A 21,225-nucleotide genomic window follows, 5' to 3' on the forward strand; every position below is an offset into this window, starting at 1 on the left:
TAGGTGTTGCCAGTAGTCGTTTGCGCAACGCCTAGCTGTTCTTTGTGCAGTACTTCTGGCTGCTTTAAGTGCTGCGGATGTTAAATCGCTGGGGGCTTTCTTGTAGTTCAAAAGTGCAATGCGCTTAGCGGCTATGACAGGTTCCAGCTCTTCATTATGAGATTGAAACCAGTCTGCATTTCTCTTCGCACTTTTGCCGTAGGTGGTCAAAGCTGACTCATAGATGGCGTCTCTGATGTGGGCCCACTTGGTCTCAGCATCCCCTGTGGGAGTGTTTTGAAGGGCTGTTACAAGTGAATTTAGAAATTTTTGTAACAGCTGTGGGTGAGAAATTCTGCTCGTGTTGATGCGCGGGTGGCCCTTCTGCTTGGAATGATGCAACTTCTTTGGTCTGAGTCTAACCTTGCTGCACACCAGGGAGTGGTCGGTGTCGCAGTCCGCACTGTGGAAGCTGCGTGTGATTTGAACACTGTTTAAGGCGGCTCACCTTGTGACAATGAGGTCTAGCTGGTGCCAACGACGTGATCTTGGGTGCCTCCATGAAACCTGGTGACAGGGTTTAGTGTGAAAGAACGAGTTGGTGATGCAGAGGTTATGATAGGTACACAACTCTTGAGTCATCTTCCCTGTATCTTTTGTTGACAATACGCCACTTTTATAATTTACCATTTACGCCCTCCTCCAACCCTTAACCAATCCTGCTCCTCCACAATAGTCCTAGTCAATCGCTACACGTCTTCATGCATTCCTCTAACCTTGTCAATCTCTAACGTTGTCGATCGCTTCTCGCTACACATCAGGTGGTTGCTTGTAATTGTATCATTTCAGCCTGCTTATCCGTTACTCGATATATTACCTCAAATCCTGCACATTACCAGTCAGCTGGGTCAAAATCTTAAAATTCGAGCTCGGCCATTCAGAGGTGCTGTCGGGAAGCACATCATCACACAAATCATAGAATTAAAATCAGAGAAAGTTTATGGCACAGAAAGAGGCCATTTGGCCTATTGTGTCTGTGCCCACCGAAAAACACGTCACCCAGCCTAATCCCACCTTCCAGCATTTGGTCTGTCGCCCTGCAGGTTACAACACTTGAGGTGCATATCCAGACACCTTTGAAATGAGTTCAGGGTTTCTGCCCCTATTATTTTTTTTATTTTTTTATTTTAGAAATACAGCACTGAAATAGGCCCTTCGGCCCACCGAGTCTGTGCCGACCATCAACCACCCATTTTATACTAATCTTACACTAATCCCATATTCCTACCACATCCCCACCTGTCCCTATATTTCCCTACCACCTACCTATACTAGGGGCAATTTATAATGGCCAATTTACCTACCAACCTGCAAGTCTTTCAGGCAGTGAGTTCCAGATCCCCACCATCCTCTGGGTGAAAAAATGTTTCCTCATCTCCCCTCTATTCTACCAATCACTTTAAATCTACGCCCCCTAGTCACTGACCTCTCTGCTAAGGTAAATAGGCCCTTCACATCCACTCTATCCAGACCCCTCACAATTTGTACATTTCAATCTGATCTCCCCTCAGCCTTCTCTGTTCCAAGGAGAACAACCCCAACTTATCCAATCTTTCCTCATCGCTGCATTTTTCCAGTCTTGGCAACATCCTCGTAAATCTCCTCTGTATCCTCTCCAGTGCAATTACATCCTTTCTGTAATGAGGTGACCAGAACTGCACACAGTACTCAAGTTCTGGCCTAACTAATGATTTATACAGTTCCAGCATAACCTCCCTGCTCCTATATTCTATACCTCGGCTAATAAAGAAAAGGATTCCATATGCCTTTTTAACCACCTTATCGACCTGCCCTGCTACCTACAGGGATCTGTGGACATTCACTCCAAGGTCCCTCACTTCCTCTACACTTCTCAGTTATTCCTTTGCCTTGTTTGACCTCCCCAAATGCATCACCTCACACTTCTCCAGGTTGAATTCCATTTGCCACTTTTCTGCCCGTTTGACCGGACCATCAATATCTTCCTGCAGCCTACAGCTATCCTCCTTGCTATCTACCACATGGTCAATCTTTGTGTTGTCTACAAACTTCTTGATCATGCCTCCTACATTTACGCCCAAATCATTAATATAAACCACAAAAAGCAGGGGACCCAGTACTGAGCCTGTGGGACGCCAGTGGAAACAGACCTCCAGTCACAAAAACACCTGTCAACAATTACCCTTTGTTTCCTGCCACTGAGCCAATTGTATCCATCCTGCTGCATTTCCCTGGATCCCATTGGCTTTTATTTTTTTTAACCAGTCTGCTACGCGGTACCTTGTCAAAAACCTTGCTAAAATCCATGTAGACCACATCAACTGCACCACCCTCATCAATCCTTCATGTTATTTGTTCAAAAAGTTGAATCAAGTTAGACAAGTTCCGATGAAGGGTCACTGACCCGAAACGTTAACTCTGCTTCTCTTTCCACAGATGCTGCCAGACCTGCTGAGTGGTTCCAGCATTTCTTGTTTTTATTTCAGATTTCCAGCATCCGCAGTATTTTGCTTTTATATTAGACAAGATCTTACCTTAATTAATCCAAATGATAATGCAAATCGGGAACTCTCTCCCCCCAAAAAAGCAGTGAATGCTGAGGTCAATTGAAAATTGCAAAACTAAGCAAGAGTATTAAGAGTTTATGGAACTAAGGTGGTTAAATGGAATTAAGGTACAGATCAACTATGATCTGAAAGAATGGTGGAACAGGCTTGAGGGACTAAATGGCTTACTGCTGTTCCTGTATTCCTAAAAGGCTACATTTACAGGGCAATGGGAAAAGCGCAGGGGAGTGGGACTAATTGGACAACTCTTTCAAAGGGCAAACACAGGAGCAATGGGCCAAACGGTCTCCTTCTTGGCATGACTCCATGAATTTGCCTTATATGAATGAGGCCTCACCAGTGGCACAGACTCTTAGGGAAATTTTACTCTTTAAAGTCGCCAGTTGGATTTTTGAACAAGTTTTGTGTGACTGTTGTTGGACTTTTGCTGCTGGCTTCTCCAAAATGTAGCCCAAGGAAGCAAAGCAGGCCTATGGGACCAAAACACATCAAGTACCATGTCCAATAAAAGTGTTCCTCACTCTCTAAATGCAGCACAGGTCATTCAATAGACAATGCCCTGCCTTACAAAGTGTTTGTAAAAGGAATTGAGTTTGCTCCAGGTAACACCAGTTTCCTTGCTCAGGTGCGGCCCTTGTCTAGGCCGAGGCACTCGGACCTGCCATGTCTGCAAAACCAGTGGCCAGTTGCTATTCTACATTCAGCTGACAGTAAAATGGTAAGTGTCGGTTTATATAGGATACTGTCATATATCCATAGCATACAAGGCTACAGGCCAAGTGCAGGAATATGGGATTAGAATAGTTGGGTGCTGGATGGCCGGCACAGACACGATGGGCCAAAGGGCCTGTTCCTGTGCTATAAAGCTCTATGACTATCCCCATTGTCCTTATGTAGAGGTATTATAGGATATTGTCCTTTACCTCTGATGCAAGTTTTAGAGAGTGCATATTGACACCATTGTATCAGCTAACGAGTTGGAGGCAGGCAGGAATTATGGTGAGTCTCCTGAGTCCAGCAAGATTATTTCTCCTGCAACATGCATTGAGTGACTACATAATACAAATGATGTGCATAAAGTCAGTCCTAAGTTACTACAGCATTGTAGTCTTCAGCAGGTGTCACTGAGTTGTGATCTCTGTAGTGGCCGCCTTGGCTCTCTAACCCAGGGTTACTGAGACTGATTGTATCGCTCCCTCTCTCCCCCCACCCCACCCCCCCAGATAACCACTGTATGTGGCCAATAATAAAATGCAATCTCTCACATGTGGTGCATATCAGATATAGGTGCCAAGGCTCAAATCCCAAGGGCTCCTTTTGGAGGTTGCAAGCATATCACCTTGACTGTTAGACTCAACAAGATTGCATTGAAATTCCCCAGGAGCTCTCCAGTGTGTTATAGCTTTAATAGGTTCAGTTACATAGGATAAGTATGCTTCCCTTATGTCATCACATTCTGTGTGTATGCTGTTGGCAGGTGAGCTTATTTAGTGCTAAGGTTAGCTGCTACCGTTGATGTCTTAGGTTGTTTTATACAAAATTTACAGCACAGAAACAGGCCATTCGGCCCAACAGGTCAATACCGGTGTTTTAAGTTCCACCTGAACCTCCTCCCACCCTACTTCACCTCGCCCTATCAGCAGATCCTTCTTTGTATTACACTCTGGACATGCCACATATAAGTACTCACTAGCTCTCGAGCATTTGCACCTGACCTTGTGTAGCCAGTATAACCACTGCAAAATCATATATTTTATGTTACAAAAGCTTACTAAGGCTATTCTACTTGGTACACCTACAGTTACAGTAAGTGTGATATTTTTATAGTTGGGATTGGTTACCTATAACTGGAGGGCGGGACTGGGGAGAGGTCACAATACAATTGACCTCAGCATGCCTGTGTTTGTGAACCAGTGTGGCCATTCCAGCAACTGAGCCCTAGTGACACCTGCTGGAAAATACCTATCTGTGGGCATCTCACCCTCACCCCCACCCCAACCTGTATGGTACAGGTCAGGAAGACCTGACACATCCCCCACCCCCAAATCTCTACTGAGATAGTTGGCGTCTCAGCTTGACTTTGGTGCCCTGGACTATGGCGAGGAAGCAAATCAGTCAGGGGTCCCACTTTATTACCCATGCCTTTATTCAGTGGGGGCCTTTCTGCAAAGTGTGGATCAGGCTTGTTAATCAGCCCTCTCCCTCCCACCACAGCCAGCCAACACTCAAAAGAGGAATCCACTGCATGAGGTCAATGTTGGAATGTGCAGAATTCTGAAGGCTGACTCTCTCTCAAGGGTTACTAGGACTCTTCTTGAAGCACTTTTTATGTCTAGCCAGCTTTGAATCCAGCCCACACTAAAGGAAGGAAGAGGCTGAAATCAGGCAGGACAGTGGTGGGAATGGGGGCGAAAGTGGGGAGCAAGGCCTATCATTGCCTGCCCAGCCTGAGCTCCATTTCCCTTAACTCGTCCCTGCCAGGACCACCTCTGACCACTCTGGCCCTCCCATCTGCCTCTCTGCAGGATGACCTGCTTAAAGATGGCAATAGGCCCAGGGCAGTATGTGGTTGTGTAGCTGTGAAGTGGTGAATTTTTTAACTGGAGTGAAGGGGACTATTAGGCCCTCAACTCCCTCCATTTCAGCCCAATCCCCATCCTGCTAAAGGGTCCGGTCACAAACCCTGCCAGGAGAACACCTTTAATCAATGACAAGGAAACCTGGGGGTCAATGTAGGGGTGAAAGGGTCAGGGAAGTCCCACCCAACTCTCCCCACCACAAGGTAGGCAAGTCCAGTCCCATGGTCTCTAAGAACAGCTGCTCTAAGTTGTATTCTGTAGAAGATAGTTAACACCTAGTCCCAGTAGGGTTGTATCCCACACCAGTTACATTTACAGATGATCATCACCTCTGAAAACTTGTCCCTCGTGGCGTTCCTGAACTCCTAGGGTTAGCATTTCCATGTGAGTTCTCCCAGTTTCCCCAATATAACTCCAGTGGAAACCCTGGAGAAACCGTGTAAACTGCTGCAGAAAATCCCCATACCCCCCAAACAAATATAGTCCCACCTGTTCATCCTCCTCCCAGCATTCTCGTCACGTCCAATCAGGAGTCATCGTGCTGTCTCCTGCCCTAACGCCGCTCATCACACTTGGTGATTCCTCATCTCTGTCAATCTTCAAGGAACAGGAGGTGGTCATTCAACCCCTCGAGCCTATTCCACCATTCAATTAGATCATGGCTAATCTGTACCTCAACTCCATTTACCTGGCTTTGCTCCATATCCGTTGATAGCGCAACCACCTACAATATGCAGGCATTTAAAATCCAAGCTTTGTGTTATCTAAACACTATTTCTTGACCCGACTGGCTTCCTCCACTGCAGACACGCTCCACTCTCGAGTTTCATGATGTAAAGCGTTTCTGTTATATATTCATCATTCACTGAAAATGAAATCATATAAAAAAAACACGGCTTATAAATCAGCTGCACAGATGGGGCTGCATCTTGTGCCCACAGCAGGGCTCCCAGCCCCAGGTCAAAAAGGCTGGGGGAATCCTGCCTCGGTCAGCTGGAGCCCCCTCCCCCCCTCCTTCCCCCTCCTTCCCCCCAACCCCCAGGGCCATTCTGTGGTGCCGGGATCTCCGTCCCTTTAAAGATGGGGATCCCGCCTCCAAGAGCTGCTGACCAATCAGGGGACCAGCAGCTCAGCAGTATTGGCAGTGCCACCGGGAGCAGTGTCCATGGCCCAGAGTTGGAGCCCAGATCCAAGGTAGGTGAAGTGGGGTTGCCGGGGCCAGACCAGCAAGCCCCGGCGAGGGCAGGGAGGGGCTGTGCGTTTCGTACAGGGGTAGGGTAGTTCAAGGAGGTGCAGGTTTTCCTGGACTAGTGGCTGTTAAAAGGGCCTCAATTGACCTCTGGGCGGGAAGGCCTATCCCAGCACTGACAACATTGCATTACAATGCAATGTGCGGGGGCCCGTAAAATTCAGCCTGTGTGGCTGCATTTAATCGTGCTGGTGGGCCGAAAAGGCGAGGGGAACCCGGCCTTGTCCTATTAGAGCAACCCCAGCGCAATTCAATTTAAGCGTCTGGCAGCAGGATCCCAGTCCCTTTAAAGACAGGGATCCTACCACCAAAAGATGCCAGCCAATCAGAGGGCCAGCAGCTCAGTAGTATTGGTAGCGCCACCAGGAGCGGTAGCCACTTCCGATACTACAGAGGCCTGGGCCCCGGCCCAGCGCTGGAGCCCCAGACCAGAAGTAAGTGAGACGGGATCATTGGGGCCAATCAGGCAGACCCCGGGGATGGGGGGGCGTGCGGTACGGTGACAATAAGTGTAGGGGTAGGGAGTTACGAGAGAGGCAGCCTTTTCCACCGGGAGCCCTCGTTTCACTGGGAGGCCTCCCCGCTTGTCGGAAGCCCCCACCCCACCGCTGGTTTAATTTCAGCAGCAGTGGGAAAAGGCCCTTACGTGGCTACTGATATTCAAATGTTACCATGAAAAATACGTGATAGTTAAACAGCTGCCTGTTTACATCCCACAATTCACTGTCCCTGTTTACACTCTGCGATTCACAGTCCCCCGTTTACACTCTGCGATTCACTGTCCCCCATTTACACTCTGCGATTCACTGTCCCCCGTTTACACTCTGCGATTCACAGTCCCCTGTTTACACTCTGCGATTCACTGTCCCCCGTTTACACTCTGCGATTCACTGTCCCCCGTTTACACTCTGCGATTCACTGTCCCCCGTTTACACTCTGCGATTCACTGTCCCCCGTTTACACTCTGCAATTCACAGTCCCCCGTTTACACTCTGCGATTCACTGTCCCCCGTTTACACTCTGAAATTCACTGTCCCCCGTTTACACTCTGCAATTCACTGTCCCTGTTTACACCCCAAGGTTCACTTCCCCCGTTTACACCCAGCGATTCACTTTTCCCCATTTACGCTCTGCAATTCACTGTCCCCCGTTTACACTCTGCAATTCACTGTCCCTGTTTACACCCCAAGGTTCATTTCCCCCGTTTACACTCTGCAATTCACTGTCCCTGTTTACACCCCAAGGTTCACTTCCCCCGTTTACACCCAGCGATTCACTGTCCCCCGTTTACACCCCAAGGTTCATTTCCCCCGTTTACACTCTGCAATTTACTGTCCCTGTTTACACCCCAAGGTTCATTTCCCCCGTTTACACTCTGCAATTCACTGTCCCTGTTTACACCCCAAGGTTCACTTCCCCCGTTTACACCCAGCGATTCACTGTCCCCTGTTTACACCCCGTGATTCACTGTTCCCCAGTTACATGCCACAATTCACTGTCCCATGTTTACACCCCACGATTCAATGTCCCCGTTTACACTCTGCGATTCACTGTTCCCCAGTTACACGCCACAATTCACTGTCCCCTGTTTACACCCCACGATTCACTGTCCCTGTTTACACCCTGCAATTCACTGTCCCCTTTTTACACCCCGCGATTCACTGTTCCCCAGTTACACGCCACAATTCACTGTCCCCTGTTTACACCCCACGATTCAATGTCCCCGTTTACACTCTGCGATTCACTGTTCCCCGGTTACACGCCACAATTTGCTGTTCCCCATTTACAACCCATGATTGAATGTCCCCCATTTACACTCTGCAATTAACAGTGCATTACTCCTGCCTCGGTCGTAACAAAGTGTATGAACATATGAATTAGGAGCAGGAGCAGGCCACTCAGTAGTGTCACTCAGTGGACACCTCCAGTCCGGTGTCAACCATCAATGAGTCTGTTGTTGTGTTTGACCAGGACCAATAATGTCTTCGAGCAAGTGGCTGACCAGCAAATCGGGCTTCCTGTGACACTCTTCAGAGAAGTGACCGGACAGAATGTCTTCGCTGATGAAAGCTATCAGGTAAGAGAGGGGTGTTTCTGGAGAGCTTGCTCACTGTTACAATGCTATCTGTTGAGGTTGAGGGTCTCTTGTCAGCTGTATCGGCCTTGCGCAGGTTTGTACAAACTGACCCTGGAAACTAGCTATCAAAAGGGTCCTGAATGTAGGTCCATAACGTGTGGTTATACCATGTGCTGTGAGGCACAATCTTCATTACACAATATAACATAAGCGGCCGAAGTTCCCTACATAGTGGAAGATTGTGGCAAAAATTACGGAGATTTCACCTCATTCCTTACAGAGAGATTGTGAGTGATTTGTTAATGTATATTGGCAGTCTCTCTGTCAGCAGTTGGTAGCACTCTTGTCTCTGAGTCAGAAGGTTGTGGGTTTGAGTCCCACACCAGAGACCTAAGCACAATATCTAGACTGATACTCCCAGTGCAGTGCTGAGGGAGTGCTGCACTGTTGGAGGTGCCGTCTGTTGGGTAAGATGTTAAAAACTGAGGCCCTGTCTTCCCTCTCCAGTGGACATAAAAGTTCCCATGGCACTATTTTGAAGAAGAGTAAGGGAGTTTTCCCTGGCATCCTGGTCAGTATTTAGCCCTCAATCAACATCATTCAATAAGATTATCTGGTTATTCTCTCATTGTTGTTTATGGGAACTTGCTCTGTACAACTTGGCTGCCGTGTTTCCTAGATTACAACAGCGACCACACTTCAGAAGTAATTCATTGGCCGTAAAACACTTTAGGACATCATGTGGTTGTGAAAGGCGCGATATAAATGCAAGTCTTTCTTTCTTCCTATCAACCCTCTGACTAATCTGGTTGGTTCTGACAGGCTTCAAATCAGCCTGATCTGATTGGTTGACACTGATGGCTTTCAATCTCAATGAGAAATGTTTTTATTAAAATGCTAACAAACTGACATGAGTTAAAACACATGCCAGCTTAAAATGTTGATGGTTGCCATGTATGTCTTCTAACCACTAAATCCTGATTTATCTAATCCCCTGTCTAACTCCATTTAACTCTGAATGTGTCATGCACAATGCAACAATGACCCTTGGTTTGGAGATTCTGGATGTTGACTCTAGGTAACAATATTGGCAAAAGCCACCGCCCAGTACTCACCCCTTTCACCTTCATGAGAACATTTACTCTCTTAAATACACGTTTACAAATACAAATGGAAGAAAAGGGTTGAATTGATATTTCAAATTTAATAACTCCTTTATCCCTGTGTTGTTTTCTTCCCTCAGGTCTATACTATAGTTGGTTTTCCAGATTCCCTGATTGATCAGATCTCCCAACAAGGGGTTCAAGAACACCAGGAGAAGTTTGGAAGAACAGCATGTATACTTCAACAGGTAAGAATGGGCCAGGAAACTGTTGGCTATACAACCCAATATAGCATCTGTGGCCTTATACCAGAAATTCTAGGCACCACAAGGCAATTCTAGATTTATTAGATGATACCTGGACTCCAAGGCTTAAATTACAAGGAGAGATTACACAAAATAGGGGTGTATTCCCTGGAATTTAGAAGGTTATGGGCTGATTTGATCAAGGTTTTCAAGATATTCAGGGGAACAGATAGCATAGATTGGGAGAAACCATTTCCATCAGTTGGGGAGTCTAGGACTGAAGGCATAGTCTAGAAATTGGAGCCAGACCTTTCAGGAATGAAACTAGGAAACACTTCTACACAGAAAGGGTGGTAGAAATTGGGAACTCTCTTCCGTAGTTGATGCTGGGTCAATTGTTCATTGTTAATTGCTAATACTTGCTTTTTTACTCTACTTAATTATTATTCTGACAATTTAACAGACATCCCTAGTGTATAATCCAGATGGCAATAAAGGACGTGTTGCATGGTCACTGGGGATTGAATGGAGCAATTGGACTTCACATTTTGGGCCTCACGGTTCAAACCCAGCCTTGACCAATGGGATGGAAGTCTACAGATTGTAAGGACCCATGTGAAATGAATTTGGGTGGCCTCAACAGCACAGAGCTGCCCTCCCAGAAAGGGGTACAGGAAACTGAAAATATCCCGCTTCTGAAGCTGAGGATAAAGGGAGCTTTAGTCTGCAGCTGCTTGTACAGTGTTTGGTCCTGCTGTTGGATGTCTGAAATGAGAAAATTTTCCATTCCATGGGGATGAGTACAAAACAAAGTCATAAAATAAAGCATCACTTGCTACTGCTTTGCCCTCACAAAAATGACAACTTGTATTTATAAAACTTCCCAAGCTGCTTCACAGGAGAGGTTACCAAATAAAATTTGATACTGAACCACATTAGGAGATGATTGGGGCAGATCACCAAAAGCTTGGTCAAAGAGGTAGGTTTTAAGGAGCATCTTCAAGGAGGAGAAACAATCACAGATGTGAGGAGGGATGATGTACTAGAAGGAGCATCAAATGAGACCATATGGGTTGATAGGAGGAACAAAAAAGGGCAATCACACTGCTGGGAGTATACTACAGAGTCACAAACAATCAGGGAGATGGAAGAGCAAATATGTCAGCAAATTGCTGAGAAGTGCAGAAACAATATGGCAGTAACAAGGGGAATTCAATGATCCTAATAGTATCTGGGATAAATTCAGTGTAAACCATACATAGGGTGCAGAGTTCTTAAAATGCATTCAGGAAAACTTTTTTAGCCAGTATATAGCAAGCCAAACAAGAGAAGGGGCAGTTCAGGTCTTAGTTTTAGGGAATGAATGGGCAGGTGGAAGGGGTATCAGTGGGAAAGCATTTTAGTGGTAGTGATCATAATTCAGTTAGATTTAGAGTCGTTATGGAAAAGGTTAAAGACAGACCAAGTGTAAAAGTTTTAAATTGGGTAAGGCCAATGTTACTAAACTGAGATTAGATTTGGCAAAAGAGTACTCGAAATAGCTACTTAAAGGCAAATCCGTACCACAGCAGTGGGAGGTATTCAAGGTGGAGCTAAAGAGAGTTCAGAACAAATATTTTCCCACAAAGAAAAAGGGTGGGATTCACAAATCTAAGCCCCACCCTGGATGTCAGAACAGGCAGAATAGGAAAGGCAAAAAAAGGAAACCTTATATCAGACCCCAAAGTTTGATACTGCTGAAAGCCTAGTACCGTATAGTATAAGTGCAGGGGTGAAATTAAAAAGGAAAATAGGAAAGCAAAGAGAGGGCATGAAAAAATATTGGCAAGTAAAATCAAGGATAACCCAAAGATGTTTTAGAAATGCTTAAAGAGCAAGAGGAAAGAATAGGGCCACTTAGTGACTGAAAAGGTAACTTGTGTGTGAAGGCAGAAGACATGGGCAAGCTTCTTAATGTATACTTTGTGTCTGTTTTCACAAAAGAGAGGGACGAAGCAGACGTTGTAGTTAAGGAGGAGGAGTGTGAAATATTGGATGGGATAAACAAAGTGAGAGGGGAAATATTAAGGTGTTTAGCGTCCTTGAAAATGGATAAATCACCAGGCCCAGATAAAATGTATCCCAGGCTGTTAAGGAAAGCAAGGGAAGATATAGCAGAGGCTCGAGCCAGCATTTTCCAATCCTCTTTGGCTACAGGTGTGGTGCCGGAGGACTGGAGAACTGCTAATGTTGTAGCATTGTTTAAAAAGGGAGGAAGGGATAGCCCGAGTAATTACAGGCCAGTTAGCCCAACCTCAGTGATGGGCAAATCACTGAAAAGAATTCTGACAGTATAAATCGTCATTTAGAGAGCACGGATTAATCAAGCACAATCAGCATGAATTTGTTAAGGGTAGGTCATGTCTGGTTAACTTGTTCGAATTTATTCAGGAGGTAGCAAGGATGGTTGATGAGGGTAGTGCATTTGACGTAGTCTACATAGATCTAAGTAAGGGTTTTGACAAGGTTCCACATGGTCTGGACTGGTCAGAAAATTAAAAGCTCATGGGATAGAAGGGAAAGTGGCAAGTTAACTAATGTCCTTTAGGGAAGGAAATCTGCTGTCCTTACCTGGTCTGGCCTACATGTGACTCCAGGCCCACAGCAATGTGGTTAACTCTTACATGCCCTCTGAAATGGCCTAGCAAGCCACTCAGTTGTACCTAACCGCTACAAAGTCAATAAAAAGGAATGAAACCGGACAGACCACTCGGCATCAACCTAGACACCGGAAACGACAACAGCAAACCCAGCCCTGTCAACCCTGCAAAGTCCTCCTTACTAACATCTGGGGGCTTGTGCCAAAGTTGGGAGAGCTGTCCCACAGACTAGTCAAGCAACAGCCTGACATAGTCATACTCACGGAATCATACCTGACAGACAATGTCCCAGACACTGCAATCACTATCCCTGGGTATGTCCTGTCCCACTGGCAGGACAGACCCACCAGAGGTGGTGGAACAGTGGTTTACAGTAGGGAGGGAGTTGCCCTGGGAGTCCTCAACATCAACTCCGGACCCCATGAAGTCTCATGGCATCAGGTCAAACATGGACAAGGTAACCTCCTACTCATTACCATCTACCACCCTCCCTCAGCTGATGAATCAGTACTCCTCCATGTTGAACACCATTTGGAGGAAGCACTGAGGGTGGCAAGGGCACAAATTGTACTCCGGGTGGGGGACTTCAATGCCTATCACCAAGAGTGGCTTGGTAGCACCACTACTGACCGAGCTGGCCGAGTACTAAAGGATATAGCTGCTAGACTGGGTCTGCGGCAGGTGGTGGGGGAACCAACACGAGGGAAAAACATACTTGACCTTGTCCTCACCAATCTGCCTGCTGCAGATGCATCTGTCCACGACAGTATTGGTAGGAGTGACCACCACACAGTCCTTGTGGAGACGACGTCCCGCCTTCACATTGAGGATACCATCTATCGTGTTGTGTGGCACTATCACCGTGCTAAATGGGATAGGTTTCGAACAGATCTAGCAATGCAAAACTGGGCATCCATGAGGCGCTGTGGGCCATCAGCAGCAGCAGAATTGTACTCAACCACAATCTGTAACCTCATGGCCCAGCATATCCCCTACTCTACCATTACCATCAAGCCAGGAGACCAACCCTGGTTCAATGAAGAGTGCAGGAGGGCATGCCAGGAGCAGCACCAGGCATACCTCAAAATGAGGTGTCAACCTGGTGAAGCTTCTACCCAGGACTACTTGCATGCCAAACTGCATAAGCAGCATGCAATAGACAGAGCTCAGCAATCCCATAACCAATGGATCAGATCTAAGCTCTGCAGTTAAGCCACATCCAGTTGTGAATGGTGGTGGACAATTAAACAACTAACTGGAGGAGGTGGCTCCACAAATATCCCCATCCTCAACGATGGGAGGGCCCAGCACATCAGTGCGAAAGATAAGGCAGAAGCATTTGCAACAATCTTCAGCCAGAAGTGCCGAGTTGATGATCCATCTCGGCCCCCTCCTGAAGTCCCCAGCATTACAGATGCCAGACTTCAGCCAATTCGATTTACCCCACGTGATATCAAGCAACGACTGAAGGCACTTGATACTGCAATGGCTATGGGTCCTGACAATATTCCGGCAATAGTACTGAAGACCTGTGCTCCAGAACTTGCCGCACCCCGAGCCAAGCTGTTCCAGTATAGCTACAACACTGGCATCTACCCGGCAATGTGGAAAATTGCCCAGGTTTGTCCTGTACACAAAAAGCAGGACAAGTCCAACCCGGCCAATTACTGCCCCATCAGTCTACTCTCAATCATCAGTAAAGTGATGGAAGGTGTCATCAACAGTGCCATCAAGCAGCATTTGCTTAGCAATAACCTGCTCAGTGATGCTCAGTTTGGGTTCGCCAGGGCCAATCAGCTCCTGACCTCATTACAGCCTTGGTTCAAACACGGACAAAAGAGCTGAACTCAAGAGGTGAGGTGAAAGTGACTGCCCTTGACATCAAGGCAGCATTTGACCGAGTATGGCATCAAGGAGCCCTAGCAAAACTGGAGTCAATGGGAATCAGGGGGAAACGTCTCCGCTGGTTGGAGTCATACCTAGCACAAAGGAAGATGGTTGTATGGTTGTTGGAGGTCAAACATCTGATCTCCAGGACATCACTGCAGGAGTTCCTCAGGGTAGTGTCCAAGGCCCAACCATCTTCAGCTGCTTCATCAATGACCTTCCTTCAATCATAAGGTCAGAAGTGGGGATGTTCGCTGATGATTGCACAATGTTCAGCACCATTTGCGACTCCTCAAATACTGAAGCAGTCCGTGTAGAAATGCAGCAAGAATTGGACGATATCCAGGCTAGGGCTGATATGTGGCAAGTAACATTTGCGCCACACAAGTGCCAGGCAATGACCCTCTCCAACAAGAGAGAATCTAACCATCTCCCCTTGACATTCAATGGCATTACCATCGCTGAATCCCCCATTATCAACATCCTGGGGGTTACCATTGACCAGAAACTGAACTGGAGTAGCCATATAAATACCATGGCTACAAGAGCAGGTCAGAGGCTAGGAATCCTGCGGCGAGTAACTCACCTCCTGACTCCCCAAAGCCTGTGCACCATCTACAAGGCACAAGTCAGGAGTGTGATGGAATACTCTGCACTTGCCTGGATGGGTGCAGCTCCAACAACACTCAAGAAGCTCGACACCATCCAGAACAAAGCAGCCCACTTGACTGGCACCCCATCCACAAACATTCACTCCCTCCACCACCGACGCACAGTGGCAGCAGTGTGTACCATCTACAAGATGCATTGCAGCAACGCACCAAGGCTCCTTAGACAGCACCTTCCAAACCCGCGACCTCTACCACCTCGAAGGACAAGAGCAGCAGATGCATGGGAACATCACCACCTGCAAGTTCCCCTCCAAGACACACACCATCCTGACTTGGAACTATATCGCCGTTCCTTCACTGTCACTGGGTCAAAATCCTGGAACTACCTTCCTAACAGCAGTGTGGGTGTACCTACCTCACATGGACTGCAGCGGTTCAAGAAGGCAGCTCATCACCACCTTCTCAAGGGCAATAAATGCTGGCATAGCCAGTGACGCCCACATCCCATGAATGAATTTTAAAAAAGTTAAATCTAGAATTGGCTCAGTGGCAGGAAGCAAAGGATTATGGTTGACGGGTGTTTTTTGTGACTGGAAGGTTCTTTCCAGTGGGGTTCCACAGGGCTCAGTACTAGGTCCCTTGCTACTTCAGGTATATATCAGTGATTTAGACTTAAATGCTTAAATGTAGGGGCCATGATTAAGAAGTTTGCAGATGATATGAAAATTGGCCATGTGGTTGATAGTGAAGAAGAAAACTGTAGACTGCAGGAAGATATCAATGGACTAATCAGATGGCAGAAAAGCGGCAAATGGAATTCAATCCGGAGAAGTATGAGGTAATGCATTTGGGGAAGGTAAACAAGGCAAGGGGATAAATGGTAGGATACTGAGAAGTGTAGAGGAACAGAGGGACCTTAGAGTGAATGTCCACAGATTCCAGAACGTAGCAGGACAGGTAGATAAGGTGGTCAAGGAGGCATATGAGATATTTTATTGATCGATTCCTAGAGTGTAAAATCAGGGAGGTTACTCTAGAACTGTATAAAACACTGGTTAGATTGCAGCTAGAGTACTGCATCCAGTCTGATCACTGCATTACAGGAAGGATGTGATCGCACTAGAGAGGGTATGGAGGAGATTTACGAGGATGTTGCCAGGAATGGAGAATTTTAGCTGTGTAGAAAGATTGGATAGACTGGGATTGTTTTCTGTGGAATAGAGGAGGCTGAGGGGTGATTTAATTGAGGTGAATAAAATTATGAAGGGCCTAGATAGAGTGGATAGGAAGACCTATTTCCGTTAGCAGAGAGGTCAATAACCAGGGGGTATAATTTATGTAATTGGAAGAAGATTAGAGGGGAGATGAAGAGTAATAATTTCACCCAGAGGGTGGCGGGGGTCTGGAACACACTGCCTGAAAGAGTGCTAGAGGCAGAAACCTATATCACATTTAAAAAAACACATGGATATGCACTTGAAGTGTTATAACCAACAGGACTGTGGACCAAGAGCTGGAAGCTGGGATGGGCTGGATAGCTGTTTTTTGGCCAGCACAGATATGAAGGGCTGAATGGCCTCCTTCTGTGCTACGAATCTTTATATGTTTCTATGAGAGAGAGGGAGAGAGGTGTTGGGAGGGAATTCACTGTTTGTAATTCTGCAAGACATATGGCTGAATTTATGAATCCCCTGGAGACGGGTTGAGAGGCAGGGGTCCCATAGAATTGCAACAGGAGGCAGGGGGCGGAGGGCACGTCGCCTCCCTGTCGCAATGCAATTTTGTTGGGAACAGGTTAGACCAAAGATGGCCTTCCCACCCAGAGGCCACGCTGGCCCTTAAGTGGCTTATTACAGGCCTCATAAGGGCCTCTTTCCACCGCTGCTGGGATTTAACCAGTAAAACATGACAACCTCCCTGTGGGCTTGCGGGGATGCCCTCCTCCGTGGATAACCTGTGGCCCACGGAGGGCCTCTGCCTGGAAAAACTTCACCTCTGTTAACCCACTAGCTCCTGCACTACACGCCCACCCCTTACCCCGCCTGCCAGAGCCTGCCGGTCTGGCCCTGGCAAACGGGCCTCACTCACTTTGGGTCCAGATCTTCTGATAATACTGAGCTGCTGGCCCTCTGATTGGCCGGCAGCTCTTGGAGGTGAGATCCCCGTCTTTAAGTGCCTGAGTGCCGGTAGATCGTGCCGGGGGGCTCCAAAAAACCAAGGTGGGGTTCTCACTTTTTCGGCCTGGAGCCCCGCTGGTACAACAAAATCCAGGCCAGTGTGTGTATTGTGCTTTATTGGGAAGAGTTTGACTTATTCATCCCTCCCCTATGCAGAGCACCATATCTAATCCATCACTCCTTTATTGCAGCGGCAGACAATTGAACTGATTCCTGTGACCAAGGTGCACTTCCAGTGGAAAGGACGAGAGCACAGCTACTTTGTATATGGCACAGAAAAGAATGTCTACGCTCCAGACTATCCCAGCAAGTGCCACTGTGCCATTCTCTGATCTCCATCCTTGAATGTCCTTCGGTGGATGACCTTAAACTGAGGCCCCGCCTGCCTTTTCCAATAACTTGGTGAATGGGGATGGGGAGAAGGTCCCATGACATTATTTAGAAGAACAAGGGCGTTCTTCTGTTGTTCGAACTGATGCATCTTCCTCAATCGACACCAGCAAAAAAGCTGGTTAATCACTCAAATATCTCATTGCTGTATGTGGGATCTCAAAGTTGCCAAATTGGCTGCAGCCTTCACAAAACAATCGCTGCCCTTCATTATCTTTTATTGTACCTGGAGGATTTTGAGAAGGGTGATAATGTGGCATTGAAATGCACATTATTATTTTATAGACTCCCAGGAACCCCATAGTTTTACTTTTCTCTGTGATGCATTTAAAATCCACCAGCAACAAAAACACAATCATTAACTCAAGCTCCATCAATTCCGATGCCCAGAATTGCCCAAACTAGGAAAGTCATCGTGTGAAGGGTCCAATCCATCTTGACTTTGCTGTTGTCAGTCGGAGCAGTAGGTAAGGGATTCCCGTTGGCCTCTGCACTTGGGACGAGGAGGGTAGAAATTAGTTAGGCTTTTCAGCACCTATTCACAACCCAGTGAGCTGCAATTCACCTCCCCCATCCACCCCCCCACATTCCCCACCCCACCTTGCTGGGAATTGTACACACCTGGATGTTGTACATGAGCAGGATGAGGCTTCTTTGGCTGTGTTTTTATATATATGCATTAATTGTTGGGAGTTGTTAGAAAGGCTGGGAATTATTGCCCATCCCTCATTGCCCTTGAGAAGGTGCTTCTGAGCATGGTCGAGTAGCCTGTTGATAGAGATTACAGCAAAGGAAGATTGCCCTAAGTGTGTCTACAGTAGGGATGTACATTAGAAGAAACATGGATCTGCTGGGTCTTGGTCCCCTTTGGGTTTGCTCCAGGAAAAAGGGGCTTTCCAGTGGGAGGGGGTGATGGAGTGCTTGTACATATTGCAGCGATGGGCAATCATGAGATGGGAGGAGCCTAACTGGGTTTAAACCACTCGCCTCCCCGCCTTAGATGCACCTAGCATGTGCCCAGCTGGAGGGGCATCCAAAGAGGACAGTAGCCCCAGTGCTTCACCTCACACCAGCCTCACATCCCTCCCCCAATACTGAAGACCTCAAAATGTAAATAAAACCTTTTTTCCTTCAGGGCTCCAATCTATTCTGATCAGTGAAGCCTGGCTGCTGACTCTCAGGCCCACATCAATGTCTGGATCTCAGGGGCTCATAAGCTGAAAGTGTAAACCTGGCTCCACACATTTGGGTGCCTAACTAGTGCCCAGGTGTGGAGGTGGGGATAAAAAACTGTCCTTTACTGTCTTGGATTTCACATGGATCCTGAGGAAGTAGCAGAGGGCTGTCAGTATTTGTGAAACAATATCCCAGCCTGTGTCAGTACAGTCATCAGAGGAGGAGGTGAAGAAGAAAGAATGATTCACACATTGTTTTAAACTTTTTTCAATTTGTAAAAAATATATACTATTGGTATATATATCAATGTAAAGGATAAACATAACTGTATTTATAGATATTCTATGTAATAACAGTGCATGTCATACAATAAAACAATCTATTATATCTATAATGAAGTAAAAAAGTTAATCAAGGCATTTAAAGACACATAAAACAATTACATTGATAAATTTAATATGCAATATTTGATTTTTTATAAATTGTTTAAACCCTTGTTTTGGACATTAGAAATTTCAGTTACTGAGAAGAAAATGGCAGTGAAAAAATTCCGAAAACATTTTGAGTGATTTGTGGAAATATGATGGTCAGATTGTACAATCAGAGTGACATATTTACATAGTCAAAACCAATTATAAACGTGGACATAGTAATTTATAATGAGAAAAAAGTTGACACCAACATATTACAAAGACATGACAGCAAGAACTTAAGTACAGACTGGAAGTGCACACAGATATTTGATTTTTAGTAATAACTAGAGATAAAATAGGAACAGAAAATAAGACTTTAAATTGAGGATTGAATTACATATGGCCCAACTATCCTCCATCCTCTAATTCCACTTCACCTGAAGACTACAGGTGATCTTGACTCTCTATGTGCCATATCACATGAGAACGACTAGTAATAGATTAAAAATCAACATACTCTATCAACTTTTTCCATTATGAATTACAATGCATTGTAATGGAAACTATCTATATAAATCTCACCATACCTCGTTTACACACTCTCAACAGTAGAGGTGCTGCAGTGCCACCACTGGTAGAAGGGTGTAATTACAGTGTGACAGGTTTACATTGAACATTTCCATTAATGTGGACTTAGGAATTAACAAAGGGAATATAAAAATAAGGTAGAAGGTATCACTTTAATGGGATCAGAATTACATTGGGTGTCCTGTCCAATTGTTCCCCCAGCCTCTAACCCCACTTCTCCTTAAGACTTGTTCTTGACCCTCCATTTGCAGCTTCATGAGAGGTCAACGAGTAATTACATAAATTACAACACTGAGTTTCTCAGACATCCTAAAGCATGGTGACCAGAACTGACACAATACTCCAGTTGAGGCCTAACCAGAGCTTTATAAAGGTTCGCCATAACTTCCCTGCTTTTTTACTCAATGCCTCTATTTATGAAGCCCAAGACCCCAAACGCTTTACTTAGCATTCTCTCAATATGTCCTGCCACCTTCAAAGATCAATGCACATGCATCCCTAGGTCCCTCTGTTCCTGCACACTTCAAAACTGTGTCATTGAGTATATATTGCCTCTCCCTATTCCTTTTGCCAAAATGCATTACCTCACACTTGACAGTATTAAATTCTATTTGCCACATCTCTGTCCATTCTGCTAGCCTATCTATGTTCTGTTGCAGGCAGTTCATATCATCTTCACAGTTTGCCGCACCTCCAAGTTTGGTGTCATCAGCAAATTTTGAGATTCTACTCTGTATTCCAAGATCCAAGTCATTTATATATATATCAAAAAAATATATATTTCCATTGCCATCAGGAGGGATGTAAAACAGGATGCTGACTCGCTAACACCCATTTTACACTACTGCACAAAGTCAAGACCTACCCTGCCGTGTTTTTGGTCTCTGTCAATCACTGTATTAATGTCAGTTCTGGGGAGACGCCTCATGGAGTCGTTTAAATATTATGGGTGAATTATAGGCTCTTTCTTGATGGATGACTTTAGATGGGCTGAATAGCCTTCCTCATATGTATCTATTATGTAATATGGTTCAGTGGAAACTTGGGCCAGGCTAGGAGCAACTCTGGTGCTACCTGATCCTGTAGGATCTCATTAAGCCCCTCCCTTTCTGTAGGGTCAAGTGGCTCTAGATAGGACACCAGGCTGGTCTGAAGTTTCCAGCCACAATACAGTGAATGGAGCTACTCTAACTCTGACACCATCAGAGCATGGTGTAAGGAAAGGAACATGAAATGGCAGGTCCCTAACAGGCACAAAGTTTAGTGGTATTCCAGTACTGGTAATAAGTATATAGGGGTAGATCACGTGGGACAGTGTAAAACAAGTGATGGCGAGTCAGCTGCCTATTTTGAAACTCTCCTGATTTCAATCTTCAATGTAAATAAAAATTGGAGGAGGTGTAAAATGAGCAGCCAAAATCAAGACTTACCCCGTAGAAAGAAGGAGCAGTTAAAACAGGAAGTACTCTCCTTGAACTTTCTTCACCTATAAAGTGCCATTGTTTT

General features: G+C 45.9%; 1 protein-coding gene across 2 annotated transcripts in view; it reads left to right on the forward strand.

Annotated features, from left to right (window-relative positions):
* The window catches only part of LOC137379966 (protein SSUH2 homolog), a 47,081-nt gene extending 27,958 nt beyond the window's left edge, over positions 1–19,123 (forward strand). Inside the window, exons 9-12 of one of the 2 annotated variants that reach the window (XM_068051395.1) lie at positions 3,211–3,303; positions 8,385–8,490; positions 9,734–9,841; positions 17,344–19,122. In XM_068051395.1, the coding sequence (XP_067907496.1) occupies positions 3,211–3,303; positions 8,385–8,490; positions 9,734–9,841; positions 17,344–17,484 (448 nt within the window). In that variant the 3' untranslated portion in view covers positions 17,485–19,122. Of the gene's footprint in view, positions 1–3,210; positions 3,304–8,384; positions 8,491–9,733; positions 9,842–17,343 lie in introns of both variants that reach the window. The other variant, XM_068051396.1, reaches the window with a different exon arrangement.
* Positions 19,124–21,225: the final 2,102 nt, after the last annotated feature.

The sequence above is a fragment of the Heterodontus francisci genome, chromosome 19 (assembly GCF_036365525.1).
Source record: "Heterodontus francisci isolate sHetFra1 chromosome 19, sHetFra1.hap1, whole genome shotgun sequence".
In the NCBI taxonomy this organism is placed as follows: domain Eukaryota; kingdom Metazoa; phylum Chordata; class Chondrichthyes; order Heterodontiformes; family Heterodontidae; genus Heterodontus; species Heterodontus francisci.